The 23851-nt window shown below is 49.0% G+C and overlaps 1 protein-coding gene across 1 annotated transcript in view; it reads right to left on the bottom strand.

Moving 5' to 3' along the window:
* PCOLCE (procollagen C-endopeptidase enhancer) overlaps nt 1-23245 on the bottom strand; it is a 91894-nt gene extending 68649 nt beyond the window's left edge. Inside the window, exon 1 of the mRNA XM_077261554.1 lies at nt 23105-23245. Coding sequence (XP_077117669.1) covers nt 23105-23178 — 74 coding nt within the window. The 5' untranslated portion in view covers nt 23179-23245. The remainder of the gene's footprint in view (nt 1-23104) is intronic.
* Between the last annotated feature and the right edge of the window lie 606 nt (nt 23246-23851).

Below are 23851 nucleotides of genomic sequence, written 5' to 3'. Positions count from 1 at the left end.
ATCAGGGTCATTTGGATATTTTAGGCTGTCCTTATGATTTATAAAGAGAAAACACAATAAATGGCTTCACCCAACCACTAACCATGAGAGGAGAAAAAGGTTTGGTGTTATCATTCATATTCTCTGAAAAAAGGCCAAGAAAGCAAAAATTCTTCCGGGGAATGTAAACTTTTGAGCACAACGGTATATACAGACACCGGAGTATACAGCCCCTTATATACAGGCTCCGGTGTATACAGCCCCTTATATACAGGCTCCAGTGTATACAGCCCTATATACAGGCACCAGAGTATACAGCCCCTTATATACAGCCTTTATATACAGGCTCCGGTGTATACAGCTCCTTATATACACGCTCCGTTGTATACAGCCCCTTATATACAGGCTCCAGTGTATACAGCCCTATATACAGGCACCAGAGTATACAGCCCCTTATATACAGCCTTTATATACAGGCTCCGGTGTATACAGCTCCTTATATACACGCTCCGTTGTATACAGCCCCTTATATACAGGCTCCTGTGTTAACAGCCCCTTATATACAGGCTCGGGTGTATATAGCCCCTATATACAGGCACCAGTGTATACAGGCTCCGGTGTATACATCTCCTCATATACAGGCTCGGGTGTATACAGCTCCTCATATACAGGCTCCGGTGTATACAGACCCTATATACAGGCACCAGTATATACAGGCTCCGGTGTATACAGCCCCTTATATACAGTCACCAGTGTATACAGGCTCCGGTGTATACAGCCCCTTATATACAGGCACCAGTGTATACAGCCCCTTATATACAGGCGCCAGTGTATACAGCCTCCGGTGTATATAGCTCCTCATATACAGGCTCTGGTGTATACAGCTCCTTATATACAGGCTCCGGTGCATACAGCTCCTTATATACAGGCTCCGGTGTATATCGCCTCTGTATACAGGCTCAGTGTGGCCTCCCTCTCTCGAGGCCTCAGGGTCGGGTTTTCCAGCACACAGGCCTCTTTATGTGGACACACTCCACTCATTGATGCCTGACCTCACAACCTCGCCTGCGGCTGCTGCGGCGCTTCACACACCTTTAATTGGGATTTACATCCAGACCTGGAATTACTGGACGTCTCTGGTCCGAGCTGCCAAGTGTTGGAGGAGGGGGCAGCGCGAACCGGGAATATTCAGTGAGACCAGAGATACGCAGTGCATCAGCACTGCCATGGTGGAAACTCCAGGGATGGACCCGACATGGAAGATGGCAGCAGACGCCCATAGCAACCAGTCAGATCATCTCTTCTGAAATAATCCGACCCAGTCAGAGGGTAGGCTCCTGCGATTGGTCACTGTGGGCATCACCGGTGAACGCCGGGTCCAAAGTGTGAGCCAACATTTACTGACTGTGGCACCCGAGCCCTGTCCACTGACCAGTTACACCTCCTGCCCTCATACTTCACCTCCTGCCCTCGTACTTCACCTCCTGTCCTCGCCAAAAGTTCTGAGACTTACTCAGATTTTGGTTTCCCTATTTTGCCTTATCAGTGTTTTTCGTTTTTACTCTATTATTGCCGAATCTACGAAGTTTCTGTGCCTCTTCAATATTCCTGGCAGCGCTGCCCCTTGTTCTCCACACTCCTGCCCCTTGTGCTCCACACTCCTGCCCCTTGTGCTCCACCCTCCTGCCCCTTGTGCTCCACACTCCTGCCCCTTGTGCTCCACACTCCTGCCCCTTGTGCTCCACACTCCTGCCCCTTGTGCTCCACACTCCTGCCCCTTGTGCTCCACACTCCTGCCCCTTGTGCTCCACACTCCTGCCCCTTATTCCCCACACTCCTGCCCCTTATTCCCCACACTCCTGCCCCTTGTGCTCCACACTCATGCCCCTTGTGCTCCACACTCCTGCCCCTTGTGCTCCACACTCCTGCCCCTTATTCCCCACACTCCTGCCCCTTATTCCCCACACTCCTGCCCCTTATTCCCCACACTCCTGCCCCTTGTGCTCCACACTCATGCCCCTTGTGCTCCACACTCCTGCCCCTTGTGCTCCACACTCCTGCCCCTTATTCCCCACACTCCTGCCCCTTATTCCCCACACTCCTGCCCCTTATTCTCCACACTCCTGCCCCTTGTGCTCCACACTCATGCCCCTTGTGCTCCACACTCCTGCCCCTTGTGCTCCACACTCCTGCCCCTTATTCCCCACACTCCTGCCCCTTATTCCCCACACTCCTGCCCCTTATTCTCCACACTCCTGCCCCTTGTGCTCCACACTCCTGCCCCTTGTGCTCCACACTCCTGCCCCTTGTGCTCCACACTCCTGCCCCTTGTGCTCCACACTCCTGCCCCTTGTGCTCCACACTCCTGCCCCTTATTCCCCACACTCCTGCCCTTAATCCCGCCAGCTGGATCTTGGCTTCTGGGCAGATCTTGTCTGGCGGCCTCCCATTCTTGTCTCATCAGATCTCAGAGATATCACAATTCCGGAGATCTAAACCTCCTCCACGAACAACTTCTCCCATCATCCAGGACAATGAGGTGATGATGCTTTTCCCCCCATGACGGAGACCAGGTCACAAGGCATAAGTGAGAACTAAGCAGCTCGGGTGATAAAACATTGACATTTGGGGTACACAAAACTCCCCAGATCTCAGTCCCATCATGAATCTCTGGTCAGTCAAAAAAAGTAACAAAACCCAGAACTTGTGATAAACTCCGAGATGTGATGATACAGGAATAGGCGGCGATCAGTCAGGATCTGCTCAGAAGCCAATATCCAACTGCTGGGGCGAAGGGCAGAAGTCAAAACGTGAGATCCAAAATATGCTTCCACCTGAAGACTTTTGGCTTCTACTGTACATCTCCAGCCTCCCGCTACACCTCCTGTCTCCATACTACACCTTCTGTCCCCTATTACACCTCCAGTCTCCATACTACACCTTCTGTCTCCTATTACACCTCCAGTCACCATACTACACCTTCTGTCTCCTATTACACCTCCAGTCTCCATACTACACCTTCTGTCTCCTATTACACCTCCAGTCTCCATACTACACCTTCTGTCCCCTATTACACCTCCAGTCTCCATACTACACCTTCTGTCTCCTATTACACCTCCAGTCTCCATACTACACCTCCTGTCCCCTATTACACCTCCAGTCTCCATACTACACCTTCTGTCCCCTATTACACCTCCAGTCTCCATACTACACCTTCTGTCCCCTATTACACCTCCAGTCTCCATACTACACCTTCTGTCTCCTATTACACCTCCAGTCTCCATACTACACCTTCTGTCCCCTATTACACCTCCAGTCTCCATACTACACCTTCTGTCTCCTATTACACCTCCAGTCTCCATACTACACCTCCTGTCCCCTATTACACCTCCAGTCTCCATACTACACCTTCTGTCCCCTATTACACCTCCAGTCTCCATACTACACCTTCTGTCCCCTATTACACCTCCAGTCTCCATACTACACCTTCTGTCTCCTATTACACCTCCAGTCTCCATACTACACCTTCTGTCTCCTATTACACCTCCAGTCTCCATACTACACCTTCTGTCCCCTATTACACCTCCAGTCTCCATACTACACCTTCTGTCCCCTATTACACCTCCTGTCTCCATACTACACCTTCTGTCCCCAATTACACCTCCAGTCTCCATACTACACCTCCTGTCTCCTATTACACCTCCAGTCTCCATACTACACCTTCTGTCTCCTATTACACCTCCAGTCTCCATACTACACCTCCTGTCTCCTATTACACCTCCAGTCTCCATACTACACCTTCTGTCCCCTATTACACCTCCAGTCTCCATACTACACCTTCTGTCCCCTATTACACCTCCAGTCTCCATACTACACCTTCCGTCTCCTATTACACCTCCTGTCTCCATACTACACCTTCTGTCCCCTATTACACCTCCTGTCTCCATACTACACCTTCTGTCCCCTATTACACCTCCAGTCTCCATACTACACCTTCTGTCTCCTATTACACCTCCAGTCTCCATACTACACCTTCTGTCCCCTATTACACCTCCAGTCTCCATACTACACCTTCTGTCCCCTATTACACCTCCTGTCTCCATACTACACCTTCTGTCCCCTATTACACCTCCAGTCTCCATACTACACCTCCTGTCTCCTATTACACCTCCAGTCTCCATACTACACCTTCTGTCTCCTATTACACCTCCAGTCTCCATACTACACCTCCTGTCTCCTATTACACCTCCAGTCTCCATACTACACCTTCTGTCCCCTATTACACCTCCAGTCTCCATACTACACCTTCTGTCCCCTATTACACCTCCAGTCACCATACTACACCTTCTGTCTCCTATTACACCTCCAGTCTCCATACTACACCTTCTGTCTCCTATTACACCTCCAGTCTCCATACTACACCTTCTGTCCCCTATTACACCTCCAGTCTCCATACTACACCTTCTGTCTCCTATTACACCTCCAGTCACCATACTACACCTTCTGTCCCCTATTACACCTCCTGTCTCCATACTACACCTTCTGTCCCCTATTACACCTCCTGTCTCCATACTACACCTTCTGTCTCCTATTACACCTCCAGTCTCCATACTACACCTTCTGTCTCCTATTACACCTCCAGTCTCCATACTACACCTTCTGTCCCCTATTACACCTCCAGTCTCCATACTACACCTTCTGTCTCCTATTACACCTCCAGTCTCCATACTACACCATCTGTCTCCTATTACACCTCCAGTCTCCATACTACACCTTCTGTCCCCTATTACACCTCCAGTCACCATACTACACCTTCTGTCTCCTATTACACCTCCAGTCTCCATACTACACCTTCTGTCTCCTATTACACCTCCAGTCTCCATACTACACCTTCTGTCCCCTATTACACCTCCAGTCTCCATACTACACCTTCTGTCTCCTATTACACCTCCAGTCTCCATACTACACCTCCTGTCCCCTATTACACCTCCAGTCTCCATACTACACCTTCTGTCCCCTATTACACCTCCAGTCTCCATACTACACCTTCTGTCCCCTATTACACCTCCAGTCTCCATACTACACCTTCTGTCTCCTATTACACCTCCAGTCTCCATACTACACCTTCTGTCTCCTATTACACCTCCAGTCTCCATACTACACCTTCTGTCCCCTATTACACCTCCAGTCTCCATACTACACCTTCTGTCCCCTATTACACCTCCTGTCTCCATACTACACCTTCTGTCCCCAATTACACCTCCAGTCTCCATACTACACCTCCTGTCTCCTATTACACCTCCAGTCTCCATACTACACCTTCTGTCTCCTATTACACCTCCAGTCTCCATACTACACCTCCTGTCTCCTATTACACCTCCAGTCTCCATACTACACCTTCTGTCCCCTATTACACCTCCAGTCTCCATACTACACCTTCTGTCCCCTATTACACCTCCAGTCTCCATACTACACCTTCCGTCTCCTATTACACCTCCTGTCTCCATACTACACCTTCTGTCCCCTATTACACCTCCTGTCTCCATACTACACCTTCTGTCCCCTATTACACCTCCAGTCTCCATACTACACCTTCTGTCTCCTATTACACCTCCAGTCTCCATACTACACCTTCTGTCCCCTATTACACCTCCAGTCTCCATACTACACCTTCTGTCCCCTATTACACCTCCTGTCTCCATACTACACCTTCTGTCCCCTATTACACCTCCAGTCTCCATACTACACCTCCTGTCTCCTATTACACCTCCAGTCTCCATACTACACCTTCTGTCTCCTATTACACCTCCAGTCTCCATACTACACCTCCTGTCTCCTATTACACCTCCAGTCTCCATACTACACCTTCTGTCCCCTATTACACCTCCAGTCTCCATACTACACCTTCTGTCCCCTATTACACCTCCAGTCTCCATACTACACCTTCCGTCTCCTATTACACCTCCTGTCTCCATACTACACCTTCTGTCCCCTATTACACCTCCAGTCCCCATACTACACCTTCTGTCCCCTATTACACCTGCAGTCACCATACTACACCTTCTGTCCCCTATTACACCTCCAGTCACCATACTACACCTTCTGTCCCCTATTACACCTCCAGTCTCCATACTACACCTTCTGTCCCCTATTACACCTCCAGTCACCATACTACACCTTCTGTCTCCTATTACACCTCCAGTCTCCATACTACACCTTCTGTCCCCTATTACACCTCCAGTCTCCATACTACACCTTCCGTCTCCTATTACACCTCCTGTCTCCATACTACACCTTCTGTCCCCTATTACACCTCCAGTCACCATACTACACCTTCTGTCCCCTATTACACCTCCAGTCTCCATACTACACCTTCTGTCTCCTATTACACCTCCAGTCTCCATACTACACCTCCTGTCTCCTATTACACCTCCAGTCTCCATACTACACCTTCTGTCCCCTATTACACCTGCAGTCTCCATACTACACCTTCTGTCCCCTATTACACCTCCAGTCACCATACTACACCTCCAGTCTCCATACTACACCTTCTGTCTCCTATTACACCTCCAGTCTCCATACTACACCTCCTGTCTCCTATTACACCTCCAGTCTCCATACTACACCTTCTGTCTCCTATTACACCTCCAGTCTCCATACTACACCTCCTGTCTCCTATTACACCTCCAGTCTCCATACTACACCTTCTGTCCCCTATTACACCTGCAGTCTCCATACTACACCTTCTGTCCCCTATTACACCTCCAGTCACCATACTACACCTCCAGTCTCCATACTACACCTTCTGTCTCCTATTACACCTCCAGTCTCCATACTACACCTCCTGTCTCCTATTACACCTCCAGTCTCCATACTACACCTTCTGTCCCCTATTACACCTGCAGTCTCCATACTACACCTTCTGTCCCCTATTACACCTCCAGTCACCATACTACACCTTCTGTCTCCTATTACACCTCCAGTCACCATACTACACCTTCTGTCCCCTATTACACCTCCTGTCTCCATACTACACCTTCTGTCCCCTATTACACCTCCAGTCTCCATACTTCACCTTCTGTCCCCTATTACACCTCCAGTCTCCATACTACACCTTCTGTCTCCTATTACACCTCCAGTCTCCATACTACACCTTCTGTCTCCTATTACACCTCCAGTCTCCATACTACACCTTCTGTCCCCTATTACACCTCCAGTCACCATACTACACCTCCTGTCCCCTATTACACCTCCAGTCACCATACTACACCTTCTGTCCCCTATTACACCTCCAGTCTCCATACTACACCTTGTGTCTCCTATTACACCTCCAGTCTCCATACTACACCTTCTGTCTCCTATTACACCTCCAGTCACCATACTTCACCTTCTGTCCCCTATTACACCTCCAGTCACCATACTACACCTTGTGTCTCCTATTACACCTCCAGTCTCCATACTTCACCTTCTGTCCCCTATTACACCTCCAGTCACCATACTACACCTTCTGTCCCCTATTACACCTCCAGTCTCCATACTACACCTTGTGTCTCCTATTACACCTCCAGTCTCCATACTACACCTTCTGTCTCCTATTACACCTCCAGTCACCATACTACACCTTCTGTCCCCTATTACACCTCCAGTCTCCATACTACACCTTCTGTCTCCTATTATACCTCCAGTCACCATACTACACCTTCTGTCCCCTATTACACCTCCAGTCACCATACTACACCTTCTGTCTCCTATTACACCTCCAGTCACCATACTACACCTTGTGTCTCCTATTACACCTCCAGTCTCCATACTACACCTTCTGTCTCCTATTACACCTCCAGTCACCATACTTCACCTTCTGTCCCCTATTACACCTCCAGTCACCATACTACACCTTGTGTCTCCTATTACACCTCCAGTCTCCATACTACACCTTCTGTCTCCTATTACACCTCCAGTCACCATACTTCACCTTCTGTCCCCTATTACACCTCCAGTCACCATACTACACCTTGTGTCTCCTATTACACCTCCAGTCTCCATACTTCACCTTCTGTCCCCTATTACACCTCCAGTCACCATACTACACCTTCTGTCCCCTATTACACCTCCAGTCTCCATACTACACCTTGTGTCTCCTATTACACCTCCAGTCTCCATACTACACCTTCTGTCTCCTATTACACCTCCAGTCACCATACTACACCTTCTGTCCCCTATTACACCTCCAGTCTCCATACTACACCTTCTGTCTCCTATTACACCTCCAGTCACCATACTACACCTTGTGTCTCCTATTACACCTCCAGTCTCCATACTACACCTTCTGTCCCCTATTACACCTACCAGTCACCATACTACACCTTCTGTCTCCTATTACACCTCCAGTCACCATACTACACCTTCTGTCCCCTATTACACCTCCAGTCACCATACTACACCTTCTGTCCCCTATTACACCTCCAGTCACCATACTACACCTTCTGTCTCCTATTACACCTCCAGTCACCATACTACACCTTGTGTCTCCTATTACACCTCCAGTCTCCATACTACACCTTCTGTCCCCTATTACACCTACCAGTCACCATACTACACCTTCTGTCTCCTATTACACCTCCAGTCACCATACTACACCTCCTGTCTCCTATTACACCTCCAGTCTCCATACTACACCTTCTGTCCCCTATTACACCTCCAGTCTCCATACTACACCTTGTGTCTCCTATTACACCTCCAGTCTCCATACTACACCTTCTGTCTCCTATTACACCTCCAGTCACCATACTTCACCTTCTGTCCCCTATTACACCTCCAGTCTCCATACTACACCTTGTGTCTCCTATTACACCTCCAGTCTCCATACTACACCTTCTGTCCCCTATTACACCTCCAGTCACCATACTACACCTTCTGTCTCCTATTACACCTCCAGTCTCCATACTACACCTTCTGTCCCCTATTACACCTACCAGTCACCATACTACACCTTCTGTCTCCTATTACACCTCCAGTCACCATACTACACCTCCTGTCTCCTATTACACCTCCAGTCTCCATACTACACCTTCTGTCCCCTATTACACCTACCAGTCACCATACTACACCTTCTGTACCCTATTACACCTCCAGTCACCATACTACACCTTCTGTCCCCTATTACACCTCCAGTCACCATACTACACCTCCAGTCTCCATACTACACCTTCTGTCTCCTATTACACCTCCAGTCACCATACTACACCTTCTGTCTCCTATTACACCTCCAGTCACCATACTACACCTTCTGTACCCTATTACACCTCCAGTCTCCATACTACACCTTCTGTACCCTATTACACCTCCAGTCTCCATACTACACCTCCTGTCCCCTATTACACCTCCAGTCACCATACTACACCTCCAGTCTCCATACTACACCTTCTGTCTCCTATTACACCTCCAGTCTCCATACTACACCTCCTGTCCCCTATTACACCTCCAGTCACCATACTACACCTCCAGTCTCCATACTACACCTTCTGTCTCCTATTACACCTCCAGTCTCCATACTACACCTTCTGTCCCCTATTACACCTCCAGTCACCATACTACACCTCCTGTCTCCTATTACACCTCCAGTCACCATACTACACCTTCTGTCTCCTATTACACCTCCAGTCACCATACTACACCTCCTGTCTCCTATTACACCTCCAGTCTCCATACTACACCTTCTGTCCCCTATTACACCTCCAGTCTCCATACTACACCTTCTGTCTCCTATTACACCTCCAGTCTCCATACTACACCTTCTGTACCCTATTACACCTCCAGTCTCCATACTACACCTTCTGTCCCCTATTACACCTCCAGTCACCATACTACACCTCCTGTCTCCTATTACACCTCCAGTCTCCATACTACACCTTCTGTCCCCTATTACACCTCCAGTCACCATACTACACCTTCTGTCTCCTATTACACCTCCAGTCACCATACTACACCTTCTGTCTCCTATTACACCTCCAGTCTCCATACTACACCTTCTGTCTCCTATTACACCTCCAGTCTCCATACTACACCTTCTGTACCCTATTACACCTCCAGTCTCCATACTACACCTTCTGTCCCCTATTACACCTCCAGTCACCATACTACACCTCCTGTCTCCTATTACACCTCCAGTCTCCATACTACACCTTCTGTCCCCTATTACACCTCCAGTCACCATACTACACCTTCTGTCCCCTATTACACCTCCAGTCACCATACTACACCTTCTGTCCCCTATTACACCTCCAGTCACCATACTACACCTTCTGTCCCCTATTACACCTCCAGTCTCCATACTACACCTTCTGTCTCCTATTACACCTCCAGTCTCCATACTACACCTTCTGTCCCCTATTACACCTCCAGTCACCATACTACACCTTCTGTCTCCTATTACACCTCCAGTCTCCATACTACACCTTCTGTCCCCTATTACACCTCCAGTCTCCATACTACACCTTCTGTCCCCTATTACACCTCCAGTCTCCATACTACACCTTCTGTCTCCTATTACACCTCCAGTCTCCATACTACACCTTCTGTACCCTATTACACCTCCAGTCTCCATACTACACCTTCTGTCCCCTATTACACCTCCAGTCACCATACTACACCTCCTGTCTCCTATTACACCTCCAGTCTCCATACTACACCTTCTGTCCCCTATTACACCTCCAGTCACCATACTACACCTTCTGTCCCCTATTACACCTCCAGTCACCATACTACACCTTCTGTCCCCTATTACACCTCCAGTCTCCATACTACACCTTCTGTCCCCTATTACACCTCCAGTCACCATACTACACCTTCTGTCCCCTATTACACCTCCAGTCTCCATACTACACCTTCTGTCCCCTATTACACCTCCAGTCTCCATACTACACCTTCTGTCCCCTATTACACCTCCAGTCTCCATACTACACCTTCTGTCCCTTATTACACCTCCAGTCACCATACTACACCTTCTGTCCCCTATTACACCTCCTGTCTCCATACTACACCTTCTGTCCCCTATTACACCTGCAGTCTCCATACTACACCTTCTGTCTCCTATTACACCTCCAGTCTCCATACTACACCTTCTGTCCCCTATTACACCTCCAGTCTCCATACTACACCTTCTGTCCCCTATTACACCTCCAGTCACCATACTACACCTTCTGTCCCCTATTACACCTCCTGTCTCCATACTACACCTTCTGTCCCCTATTACACCTCCAGTCCCCATACTACACCTTCTGTCCCCTATTACACCTCCAGTCACCATACTACACCTTCTGTCCCCTATTACACCTCCAGTCTCCATACTACACCTTCTGTCTCCTATTACACCTCCAGTCTCCATACTACACCTTCTGTCCCCTATTACACCTCCAGTCTCCATACTACACCTTCTGTCCCTTATTACACCTCCAGTCACCATACTACACCTTCTGTCCCCTATTACACCTCCTGTCTCCATACTACACCTTCTGTCCCCTATTACACCTGCAGTCTCCATACTACACCTTCTGTCTCCTATTACACCTCCAGTCTCCATACTACACCTTCTGTCCCCTATTACACCTCCAGTCTCCATACTACACCTTCTGTCCCCTATTACACCTCCAGTCACCATACTACACCTTCTGTCCCCTATTACACCTCCTGTCTCCATACTACACCTTCTGTCCCCTATTACACCTGCAGTCTCCATACTACACCTTCTGTCTCCTATTACACCTCCAGTCTCCATACTACACCTTCTGTCTCCTATTACACCTCCAGTCTCCATACTACACCTTCTGTCCCCTATTACACCTCCAGTCTCCATACTACACCTCCTGTCCCCTATTACACCTCCAGTCACCATACTACACCTTCTGTCTCCTATTACACCTCCAGTCTCCATACTACACCTTCTGTCCCCTATTACACCTCCAGTCTCCATACTACACCTTCTGTCTCCTATTACACCTGCAGTCTCCATACTACACCTTCTGTCCCCTATTACACCTCCAGTCTCCATACTACACCTTCTGTCCCCTATTACACCTCCAGTCTCCATACTACACCTTCTGTCCCCTATTACACCTCCAGTCACCATACTACACCTTCTGTCTCCTATTACACCTCCTGTCTCCATACTACACCTTCTGTCCCCTATTACACCTCCAGTCTCCATACTACACCTTCTGTCCCCTATTACACCTCCAGTCACCATACTACACCTTCTGTCCCCTATTACACCTCCAGTCTCCATACTACACCTTCTGTCCCCTATTACACCTCCTGTCTCCATACTACACCTTCTGTACCCTATTACACCTCCAGTCTCCATACTACACCTTCTGTCTCCTATTACACCTCCAGTCACCATACTACACCTTCTGTACCCTATTACACCTCCTGTCTCCATACTACACCTTCTGTCCCCTATTACACCTCCTGTCTCCATACTACACCTTCTGTCTCCTATTACACCTCCAGTCACCATACTACACCTTCTGTCCCATACTACACCTTCTGTCCCCTATTACACCTCCTGTCTCCATACTACACCTTCTGTCCCCTATTACACCTCCAGTCTCCATACTACACCTTCTGTCCCCTATTACACCTCCAGTCTCCATACTACACCTTCTGTCCCCTATTACACCTGCAGTCTCCATACTACACCTTCTGTCCCCTATTACACCTCCAGTCTCCATACTACACCATCTGTCCCCTATTACACCTCCTGTCTCCATACTACACCTTCTGTCTCCTATTACACCTGCAGTCTCCATACTACACCTTCTGTCCCCTATTACACCTCCAGTCACCATACTACACCTTCTGTACCCTATTACACCTCCTGTCTCCATACTACACCTCCTGTCTCCTATTACACCTCCTGTCTCCATACTACACCTTCTGTCCCCTATTACACCTGCAGTCTCCATACTACACCTTCTGTCTCCTATTACACCTCCAGTCTCCATACTACACCTTCTGTCCCCTATTACACCTCCTGTCTCCATACTACACCTTCTGTCCCCTATTACACCTCCAGTCACCATACTACACCTCCTGTCTCCTATTACACCTCCAGTCTCCATACTACACCTTCTGTCTCCTATTACACCTCCAGTCTCCATACTACACCTTCTGTCCCCTATTACACCTCCAGTCTCCATACTACACCTTCTGTCTCCTATTACACCTCCAGTCTCCATACTACACCTCCTGTCTCCTATTACACCTCCAGTCTCCATACTACACCTTCTGTCTCCTATTACACCTCCAGTCTCCATACTACACCTTCTGTCTCCTATTACACCTCCAGTCTCCATACTACACCTTCTGTCCCCTATTACACCTCCAGTCTCCATACTACACCTTCTGTCTCCTATTACACCTCCAGTCTCCATACTACACCTCCTGTCTCCTATTACACCTCCAGTCTCCATACTACACCTTCTGTCTCCTATTACACCTCCAGTCACCATACTACACCTTCTGTCTCCTATTACACCTCCAGTCTCCATACTACACCTTCTGTCCCCTATTACACCTCCTGTCTCCATACTACACCTTCTGTCCCCTATTACACCTGCAGTCTCCATACTACACCTTCTGTCCCCTATTACACCTCCAGTCTCCATACTACACCTTCTGTCCCCTATTACACCTCCAGTCTCCATACTACACCTTCTGTCCCCTATTACACCTCCTGTCTCCATACTACACCTTCTGTCCCCTATTACACCTCCTGTCTCCATACTACACCTTCTGTCTCCTATTACACCTCCTGTCTCCATACTACACCTTCTGTCCCCTATTACACCTCCTGTCTCCATACTACACCTTCTGTCCCCTATTACACCTGCAGTCTCCATACTACACCTTCTGTCCCCTATTACACCTCCAGTCTCCATACTACACCTTCTGTCCCCTATTACACCTCCAGTCTCCATACTACACCTTCTGTCCCCTATTACACCTCCTGTCTCCATACTACACCTTCTGTCCCCTATTACACCTCCTGTCTCCATACTACACCTTCTGTCCCCTATTACACCTGCAGTCTCCATACTACACCTTCTGTCTCCTATTACACCTCCAGTCTCCATACTACACCTTCTGTCCCCTATTACACCTCCAGTCACCATACTACACCTTCTGTCCCCTATTACACCTCCAGTCACCATACTACACCTTCTGTCTCCTATTACACCTCCTGTCTCCATACTACACCTTCTGTCTCCTATTACACCTCCAGTCTCCATACTACACCTTCTGTCTCCTATTACACCTCCAGTCTCCATACTACACCTTCTGTCTCCTATTACACCTCCAGTCACCATACTACACCTTCTGTCCCCTATTACACCTCCAGTCACCATACTACACCTTCTGTCCCCTATTACACCTCCAGTCTCCATACTACACCTTCTGTCCCCTATTACACCTCCTGTCTCCATACTACACCTTCTGTACCCTATTACACCTCCAGTCTCCATACTACACCTTCTGTCCCCTATTACACCTCCAGTCACCATACTACACCTTCTGTCCCCTATTACACCTCCAGTCACCATACTACACCTTCTGTCTCCTATTACACCTCCTGTCTCCATACTACACCTTCTGTACCCTATTACACCTCCTGTCTCCATACTACACCTTCTGTCCCCTATTACACCTCCAGTCTCCATACTACACCTCCTGTCTCCTATTACACCTCCAGTCACCATACTACACCTTCTGTACCCTATTACACCTGCAGTCTCCATACTACACCTTCTGTCTCCTATTACACATCCAGTCTCCATACTACACCTTCTGTACCCTATTACACCTCCTGTCTCCATACTACACCTTCTGTCCCCTATTACACCTCCTGTCTCCATACTACACCTTCTGTCTCCTATTACACCTCCAGTCACCATACTACACCTTCTGTCCCATACTACACCTTCTGTCCCCTATTACACCTCCTGTCTCCATACTACACCTTCTGTCCCCTATTACACCTCCAGTCACCATACTACACCTTCTGTCCCCTATTACACCTCCTGTCTCCATACTACACCTTCTGTCTCCTATTACACCTCCAGTCTCCATACTACACCTTCTGTACCCTATTACACCTCCTGTCTCCATACTACACCTTCTGTCCCCTATTACACCTCCTGTCTCCATACTACACCTTCTGTCTCCTATTACACCTCCAGTCACCATACTACACCTTCTGTCCCATACTACACCTTCTGTCCCCTATTACACCTCCTGTCTCCATACTACACCTTCTGTCCCCTATTACACCTCCAGTCACCATACTACACCTTCTGTCCCCTATTACACCTCCAGACTCCATACTACACCTTCTGTACCCTATTACACCTCCAGTCTCCATACTACACCTTCTGTCTCCTATTACACCTCCTGTCTCCATACTACACCTTCTGTCTCCTATTACACCTCCAGTCTCCATACTACACCTTCTGTCCCCTATTACACCTCCTGTCTCCATACTACACCTTCTGTCCCCTATTACACCTCCAGTCTCCATACTACACCATCTGTCCCCTATTACACCTCCAGTCTCCATACTACACCTTCTGTCCCCTATTACACCTCCAGTCACCATACTACACCTTCTGTCTCCTATTACACCTCCAGTCTCCATACTACACCATCTGTCCCCTATTACACCTCCTGTCTCCATACTACACCTTCTGTCTCCTATTACACCTGCAGTCTCCATACTACACCTTCTGTCCCCTATTACACCTCCAGTCTCCATACTACACCATCTGTCCCCTATTACACCTCCAGTCTCCATACTACACCTTCTGTCCCCTATTACACCTCCAGTCTCCATACTACACCTTCTGTCTCCTATTACACCTCCAGTCTCCATACTACACCATCTGTCCCCTATTACACCTCCTGTCTCCATACTACACCTTCTGTCCCCTATTACACCTCCAGTCTCCATACTACACCTTCTGTCCCCTATTACACCTCCAGTCTCCATACTACACCTTCTGTCCCCTATTACACCTCCAGTCTCCATACTACACCATCTGTCCCCTATTACACCTCCTGTCTCCATACTACACCTTCTGTCTCCTATTACACCTGCAGTCTCCATACTACACCTTCTGTCCCCTATTACACCTCCTGTCTCCATACTACACCTTCTGTCTCCTATTACACCTGCAGTCACCATACTACACCTTCTGTCCCCTATTACACCTCCTGTCTCCATACTACACCTTCTGTCTCCTATTACACCTGCAGTCTCCATACTACACCTTCTGTCTCCTATTACACCTCCAGTCACCATACTACACCTTCTGTCCCCTATTACACCTCCAGTCACCATACTACACCTTCTGTACCCTATTACACCTCCTGTCTCCATACTACACCTTCTGTCCCCTATTACACCTCCAGTCTCCATACTACACCTTCTGTACCCTATTACACCTCCTGTCTCCATACTACACCTTCTGTCCCCTATTACACCTCCAGTCTCCATACTACACCTTCTGTACCCTATTACACCTCCTGTCTCCATACTACACCTTCTGTCTCCTATTACACCTCCAGTCACCATACTACACCTTCTGTCCCCTATTACACCTCCAGTCACCATACTACACCTTCTGTCCCCTATTACACCTCCAGTCTCCATACTACACCTTCTGTCCCCTATTACACCTCCAGTCTCCATACTACACCTTCTGTCCCCTATTACACCTCCAGTCTCCATACTACACCTTCTGTACCCTATTACACCTCCTGTCTCCATACTACACCTTCTGTCCCCTATTACACCTCCAGTCTCCATACTACACCTTCTGTCCCCTAGTACACCTCCAGTCTCCATACTACACCTTCTGTCCCCTATTACACCTCCAGTCTCCATACTACACCATCTGTCCCCTATTACACCTCCAGTCACCATACTACACCTTCTGTCCCCTATTACACCTCCAGTCTCCATACTACACCTTCTGTCCCCTATTACACCTCCAGTCTCCATACTACACCTTCTGTCCCCTATTACACCTCCAGTCACCATACTACACCTTCTGTCTCCTATTACACCTCCTGTCTCCATACTACACCTTCTGTCCCCTAGTACACCTCCAGTCTCCATACTACACCTTCTGTCCCCTATTACACCTCCAGTCTCCATACTACACCATCTGTCCCCTATTACACCTCCAGTCACCATACTACACCTTCTGTCCCCTATTACACCTCCAGTCTCCATACTACACCTTCTGTCCCCTATTACACCTCCAGTCTCCATACTACACCTTCTGTCCCCTATTACACCTCCAGTCACCATACTACACCTTCTGTCTCCTATTACACCTCCAGTCTCCATACTACACCATCTGTCCCCTATTACACCTCCAGTCACCATACTACACCTTCTGTCCCCTATTACACCTCCAGTCTCCATACTACACCTTCTGTCCCCTATTACACCTCCAGTCTCCATACTACACCTTCTGTCCCCTATTACACCTCCAGTCACCATACTACACCTCCAGTCACCATACTACACCTTCTGTCTCCTATTACACCTCCAGTCACCATACTACACCTCCTGTCTCCTATTACACCTCCAGTCTCCATACTACACCTTCTGTCCCCTATTACACCTCCAGTCTCCATACTACACCTTCTGTCCCCTATTACACCTCCAGTCACCATACTACACCTTCTGTCTCCTATTACACCTCCTGTCTCCATACTACACCATCTGTCCCCTATTACACCTCCTGTCTCCATACTACACCTTCTGTCTCCTATTACACCTGCAGTCTCCATACTACACCTTCTGTCCCCTATTACACCTCCAGTCTCCATACTACACCTTCTGTCTCCTATTACACCTCCAGTCTCCATACTACACCTTCTGTCCCCTATTACACCTCCAGTCTCCATACTACACCTTCTGTCCCCTATTACACCTCCAGTCACCATACTACACCTTCTGTCCCCTATTACACCTCCAGTCACCATACTACACCTTCTGTCTCCTATTACACCTCCAGTCTCCATACTACACCTTCTGTCCCCTATTACACCTCCAGTCACCATACTACACCTTCTGTCCCCTATTACACCTCCAGTCACCATACTACACCTTCTGTCCCCTATTACACCTCCTGTCTCCATACTACACCTCCAGTCTCCTATTACACCTCCAGTCTCCATACTACACCTTCTGTCCCCTATTACACCTCCTGTCTCCATACTACACCTCCAGTCTCCTATTACACCTCCTGTCTCCATACTACACCTTCTGTCTCCTATTACACCTCCAGTCACCATACTACACCTTCTGTCTCCTATTACACCTCCAGTCACCATACTACACCTTCTGTCCCCTATTACACCTCCAGTCACCATACTACACCTCCTGTCCCCTATTACACCTCCAGTCACCATACTACACCTTCTGTCCCCTATTACACCTCCAGTCTCCATACTACACCTTCTGTCTCCTATTACACCTCCAGTCACCATACTACACCTTCTGTCCCCTATTACACCTCCAGTCACCATACTACACCTTCTGTCCCCTATTACACCTCCAGTCACCATACTACACCTTCTGTCTCCTATTACACCTCCAGTCTCCATACTACACCTTCTGTCCCCTATTACACCTCCAGTCTCCATACTACACCTTCTGTCCCCTATTACACCTCCAGTCACCATACTACACCTTCTGTCCCCTATTACACCTCCAGTCACCATACTACACCTTCTGTCTCCTATTACACCTCCTGTCTCCATACTACACCTTCTGTCCCCTATTACACCTCCAGTCACCATACTACACCTTCTGTCTCCTATTACACCTCCAGTCACCATACTACACCTTCTGTCCCCTATTACACCTCCAGTCTCCATACTACACCTTCTGTCTCCTATTACACCTCCAGTCTCCATACTACACCTTCTGTCCCCTATTACACCTCCAGTCTCCATACTACACCTTCTGTCCCCTATTACACCTCCTGTCTCCATACTACACCTTCTGTCTCCTATTACACCTCCAGTCTCCATACTACACCTTCTGTCCCCTATTACACCTCCAGTCACCATACTACACCTTCTGTCCCCTATTACACCTCCAGTCACCATACTACACCTTCTGTCTCCTATTACACCTCCAGTCTCCATACTACACCTTCTGTCCCCTATTACACCTCCAGTCACCATACTACACCTTCTGTCCCCTATTACACCTCCAGTCACCATACTACACCTTCTGTCCCCTATTACACCTCCTGTCTCCATACTACACCTCCAGTCTCCTATTACACCTCCAGTCTCCATACTACACCTTCTGTCCCCTATTACACCTCCTGTCTCCATACTACACCTCCAGTCTCCTATTACACCTCCTGTCTCCATACTACACCTTCTGTCTCCTATTACACCTCCAGTCACCATACTACACCTTCTGTCTCCTATTACACCTCCAGTCACCATACTACACCTTCTGTCCCCTATTACACCTCCAGTCACCATACTACACCTCCTGTCCCCTATTACACCTCCAGTCTCCATACTACACCTTCTGTCCCCTATTACACCTCCAGTCACCATACTACACCTTCTGTCCCCTATTACACCTCCAGTCACCATACTACACCTTCTGTCTCCTATTACACCTCCAGTCACCATACTACACCTTCTGTCTCCTATTACACCTCCAGTCACCATACTACACCTTCTGTCCCCTATTACACCTCCAGTCACCATACTACACCTTCTGTCCCCTATTACACCTCCAGTCACCATACTACACCTTCTGTCTCCTATTACACCTCCAGTCACCATACTACACCTTCTGTCCCCTATTACACCTCCAGTCACCATACTACACCTTCTGTCCCCTATTACACCTCCAGTCTCCATACTACACCTCCTGTCCCCTATTACACCTCCAGTCACCATACTACACCTTCTGTCCCCTATTACACCTACCAGGCTCGGACTGGCCCACTGGAGAACTGGAGGATTCTCCGGTGGGCCCAGGCACTGACACCTGCTGGCATACTGGTCAGCAGCTGCCTAGGGCCCCCACTGCTCCAGGAGCCCCCAGCCAGTGACTATGGGGCCCCTGAGTAAAGGGGGCGCACCTTGTGCCAGCGTAGTAGCAGCTGGAGACAGGATCCTGTCCCCGCTGCTAAAGCAAAATGAATATTCACGCTTCCCCAGCCCCTATGGGCTGTAAAGCTGTAGTAGCTTCGTACGCAGTGAAGAAGCAGTGACCCACAAATTCAAACACAAAAGTCTCTTTTAATGTGTTTCTTCACAGCATTAAAGTCCAGTTCACATAAATGCATATAACTTCAGTGATCAGTTTACACCAGTTCAATGCAATACATTTCTCATGGCTTTAGATTTGCGGTCCCTAAACAGGCCAGACTTCCCTTGTCCAGTTTCCCTGGGCGACCGCACGCCATCTCAGACTCTATACGTCTCCATACACACAGCCTCATATGTTGCAGATACTATTCACGCCAGCCCTCCTCTGACTAGTTCTCGTGGGTGTCCTGCATCGCTGTATCACAGTCTCTGTACTCACTCAGCGCACTGCACTCTTTATCCTCTGGAGTGCAGCCGGGTACAAATAAGACAAAGTCTCTTACAGACTCTTTACTCACACAGTCGTACACAGTTCAGGATATCCTCCGGATAGCAGCCGGGCACCATATCCACCTGTTTGCAATCGTTGCACATGCTAGTCCTCTTTCGGGCACAGGACATCCACCTCCGGGCACAGAACATCCACCTCCGGGCACATGACTGTCCACCTCCGATTCCTACGGGCACAGGACATCCACCTCCGGGCACAGGACTGTCCACCTCCGAGACCAGTATCATGGACGACTTGCATCTCTGTGTACGCTGCGGGTGCCAGGCTATTCAGCTGCCCTGGGTGCTGGCTCTGCTGGCCTCCATGCACTCTGCAGACCAGCACACACCAGACTGACACTGACGTGCACCTCGCACACCTGGCCTCACCTGGCCAGACACCTGACATGGCTGCACGGCCTGACACGCCCAAACCCCTTACTGCAGGGCTTTTAAACACACACAAACCTGTGGCCTTCAGCCACCTGGAAAACCCGGACCGGAAATCCATGACTCTCATGCACACCTATGGACTTCATCCGTCTGCATGCACATTCTGGGGAGAACAAACAGCGCCCCCTAGCTGTATCAGAGGCCACAGCCTCACAGGGCGTGGAGAGGCGTGAATACCATTTCTCTTTAATAGCGGGCAGCGTTAGCCGCAGGCTGCAACTAACACTGCCCGCATGTAAAGCTGCACCACACCCACACACAGCACCGCACACCCACACACAGCACCGCACACATACACACACATGCAGGCACACAGACTCACAGAGCAGCTCACCTCCCGGCGTCCTGCTTCCTGTCTGAGACAGCCCAGCTGGATGACATCATCATCCAGCGTGCTGCTGTCTCAGTCAGAAAGCTTACAGCGAGGAAGAGGCTGCTGGGATGAGCTGCTACTGCGGGGAGGTGAGCTGCGCTGTGTGCCTGCATGTGTGTGTATGTGAGAGTGTGTCTGCGTGTGTGCCTGTATGTGTGAGTGTCTGTATGCCTGCATGTGTGTGCATGCGTGTGTATGTCTGTGCCTGCGTGTGTGTCTGTGCCTGCGTGTGAGTGAGAGTGTGTGTGCCTGCCTGCGTGTAATGAGCTGCGGTGAGGTGTGTGTGTGTGTGGTGGTGAAGTATAATGATATTAGTGGGGGGGAGACAATGATGGAGGTGATGGGCAATGATGGTGGTGGGGGGAGACAATGATGGAGGTTTTTGGGCAATGATGGTGGTGGGGGGAGACAATGATGGAGGTGATGGGCAATGATGGAGGTGATAGGCAATGATGGTGGGGAGACGATGATGGAGGTGATGGGCCATGATGGTGGTGGGGGAGGCAATGATGGAGGTGATGGGCAATGATGGAGGTGATGGGCAATGATGGTGGTGGTGGGGAAAAAATGATGGAGGTGATGGGCAATGATGGTGGTGGGGGGAGGCAATGATGGAGGTGATAGGCAATGGAGGTGATAGGCAATGATGGTGGGGAGGCAATGATGGAGGTGATGGGCAATGATTGTGGTGGGGGAGGCAATGATGGAGGTGATGAAATGGACAATGATGGTGGGGGAGGAGGCAATGATGAAGGTGGTGGAATGGGCAGTGATAGAGGTGGTGGGGGAGAATGATAGGGGTGGAGGGGGAGAAGGCAATGATGGAGGTGGTGATGAGGACAATAATGGGGGTGGAGAGAGGCTGCATTATACTTTATGAGGGGGCTACATTATAGTCTGTGGGGGACTGCATTATTCTCAGGGGACTACACTACATTATATTATGGGGGGCTACATCATACTTTATGAAGGGGCTACAGTATACTCTATGGGGGGCTGCATTATATTCTGTGGTGGGGCTGCATTCTCTCTGGGGACTACATTATATTCTGTGGTGGGGTGCATTATACTATATGAGGGGGCTGCATTATACCCTATGAGGGTGCTACATTATATTCTATGGTGGGAACTGCGTTATACCTGAGGGGGTTGCATTATATTTTGTGGGGGACTGCATCATATTTTATGAGGGGGCTACATTATATTCTGTGAGGGGGCTATCCCAACCCTTGCTACATAATTAAGATGTGAACTACCTTATATTATACCCTGATATTAGCGCTTTTTACCGCACAATTGGTGGTCTTGTATCTATTTCTATGTAGCTACATAGTGGGCCCCAAGAATGATTTTCTCTGGTGGGCCCAAGGTGCTCCAGTCCGACGCTGACACCTCCCGTCACCATATTACACCTCCTGTCGCCCTACTGCTACCCTTCTTCACTCTGCAGCCTTTCCCGTCCCTATATAAACTCTGTCCCGCTGTTACCCTCCCCATCCGTCAGTACATAAATTATCCCTTTACTCTGTCTCCCCACATCTCCGGCTCTGCTACATCCCATTACTTACCTGTTTGCTCCGCAGGATCAGTGTTGAACGTGCTGCCTCTTCTTACCTGGTGTGGTTGGTGCTCTGTGCCCAGCAGAGACCGAGGCAGAGGGTGAAGCAGAGCAGCAGAGCCGAGCTCATTGTGCAGAGAGGACAGGAGGAATGAGGCTGCAGATGGGAGGCAGTGAGAGAGATGACTACAGGACCCTGGGGGGCGGGGGTAACCGAAAACAGATGTGCGCTGTGCTTCCCCTCAGATTACACTCACACCGCACTTACTACACACATACTCTGTATACACACACACTATATATACACACACTATATACATGCACACCTCTCAACACTTTGCCAGCAGCATATTCACAGTGCTCACCACTATGCACTCGGTATACACACATTATATACACAGAACCCCTCTCACCACACTAATGTAATAAGCTCTAACAAGCTAACGTCATGTCACTACTTCGGACAGCTCACTACATGCAGATTTATACAGCCACCACTAGGGGGAGCTCACTAAATGCAGATTTATACAGCCACCACTAGGGGGACTCACTAAATGCAGATTTATACAGCCACCACTAGGGGGACTCACTACATGCAGATTTATACAGCCACCAGTAGGGGGAGCTTACTACATACAGATTTATACAGCCACCAGTAGGGGGACTCACTACATACAGATTTATACAGCCACCAGTAGGGTGACTCACTACATACAGATTTATACAGCCACCACTAGGAGGAGCTCACTACATACAGATTATACAGCCACCACTAGGAGCCTGTAGTCTGTGGAGGAAGGTGC

The sequence above is a fragment of the Ranitomeya variabilis genome, chromosome 5 (genome assembly GCF_051348905.1).
Source record: "Ranitomeya variabilis isolate aRanVar5 chromosome 5, aRanVar5.hap1, whole genome shotgun sequence".
Taxonomy (NCBI): Eukaryota; Metazoa; Chordata; class Amphibia; order Anura; family Dendrobatidae; genus Ranitomeya; species Ranitomeya variabilis.
Note: the sequence above shows the minus strand (reverse complement) of the source record. Positions and strands in the feature narration are given on the sequence as shown.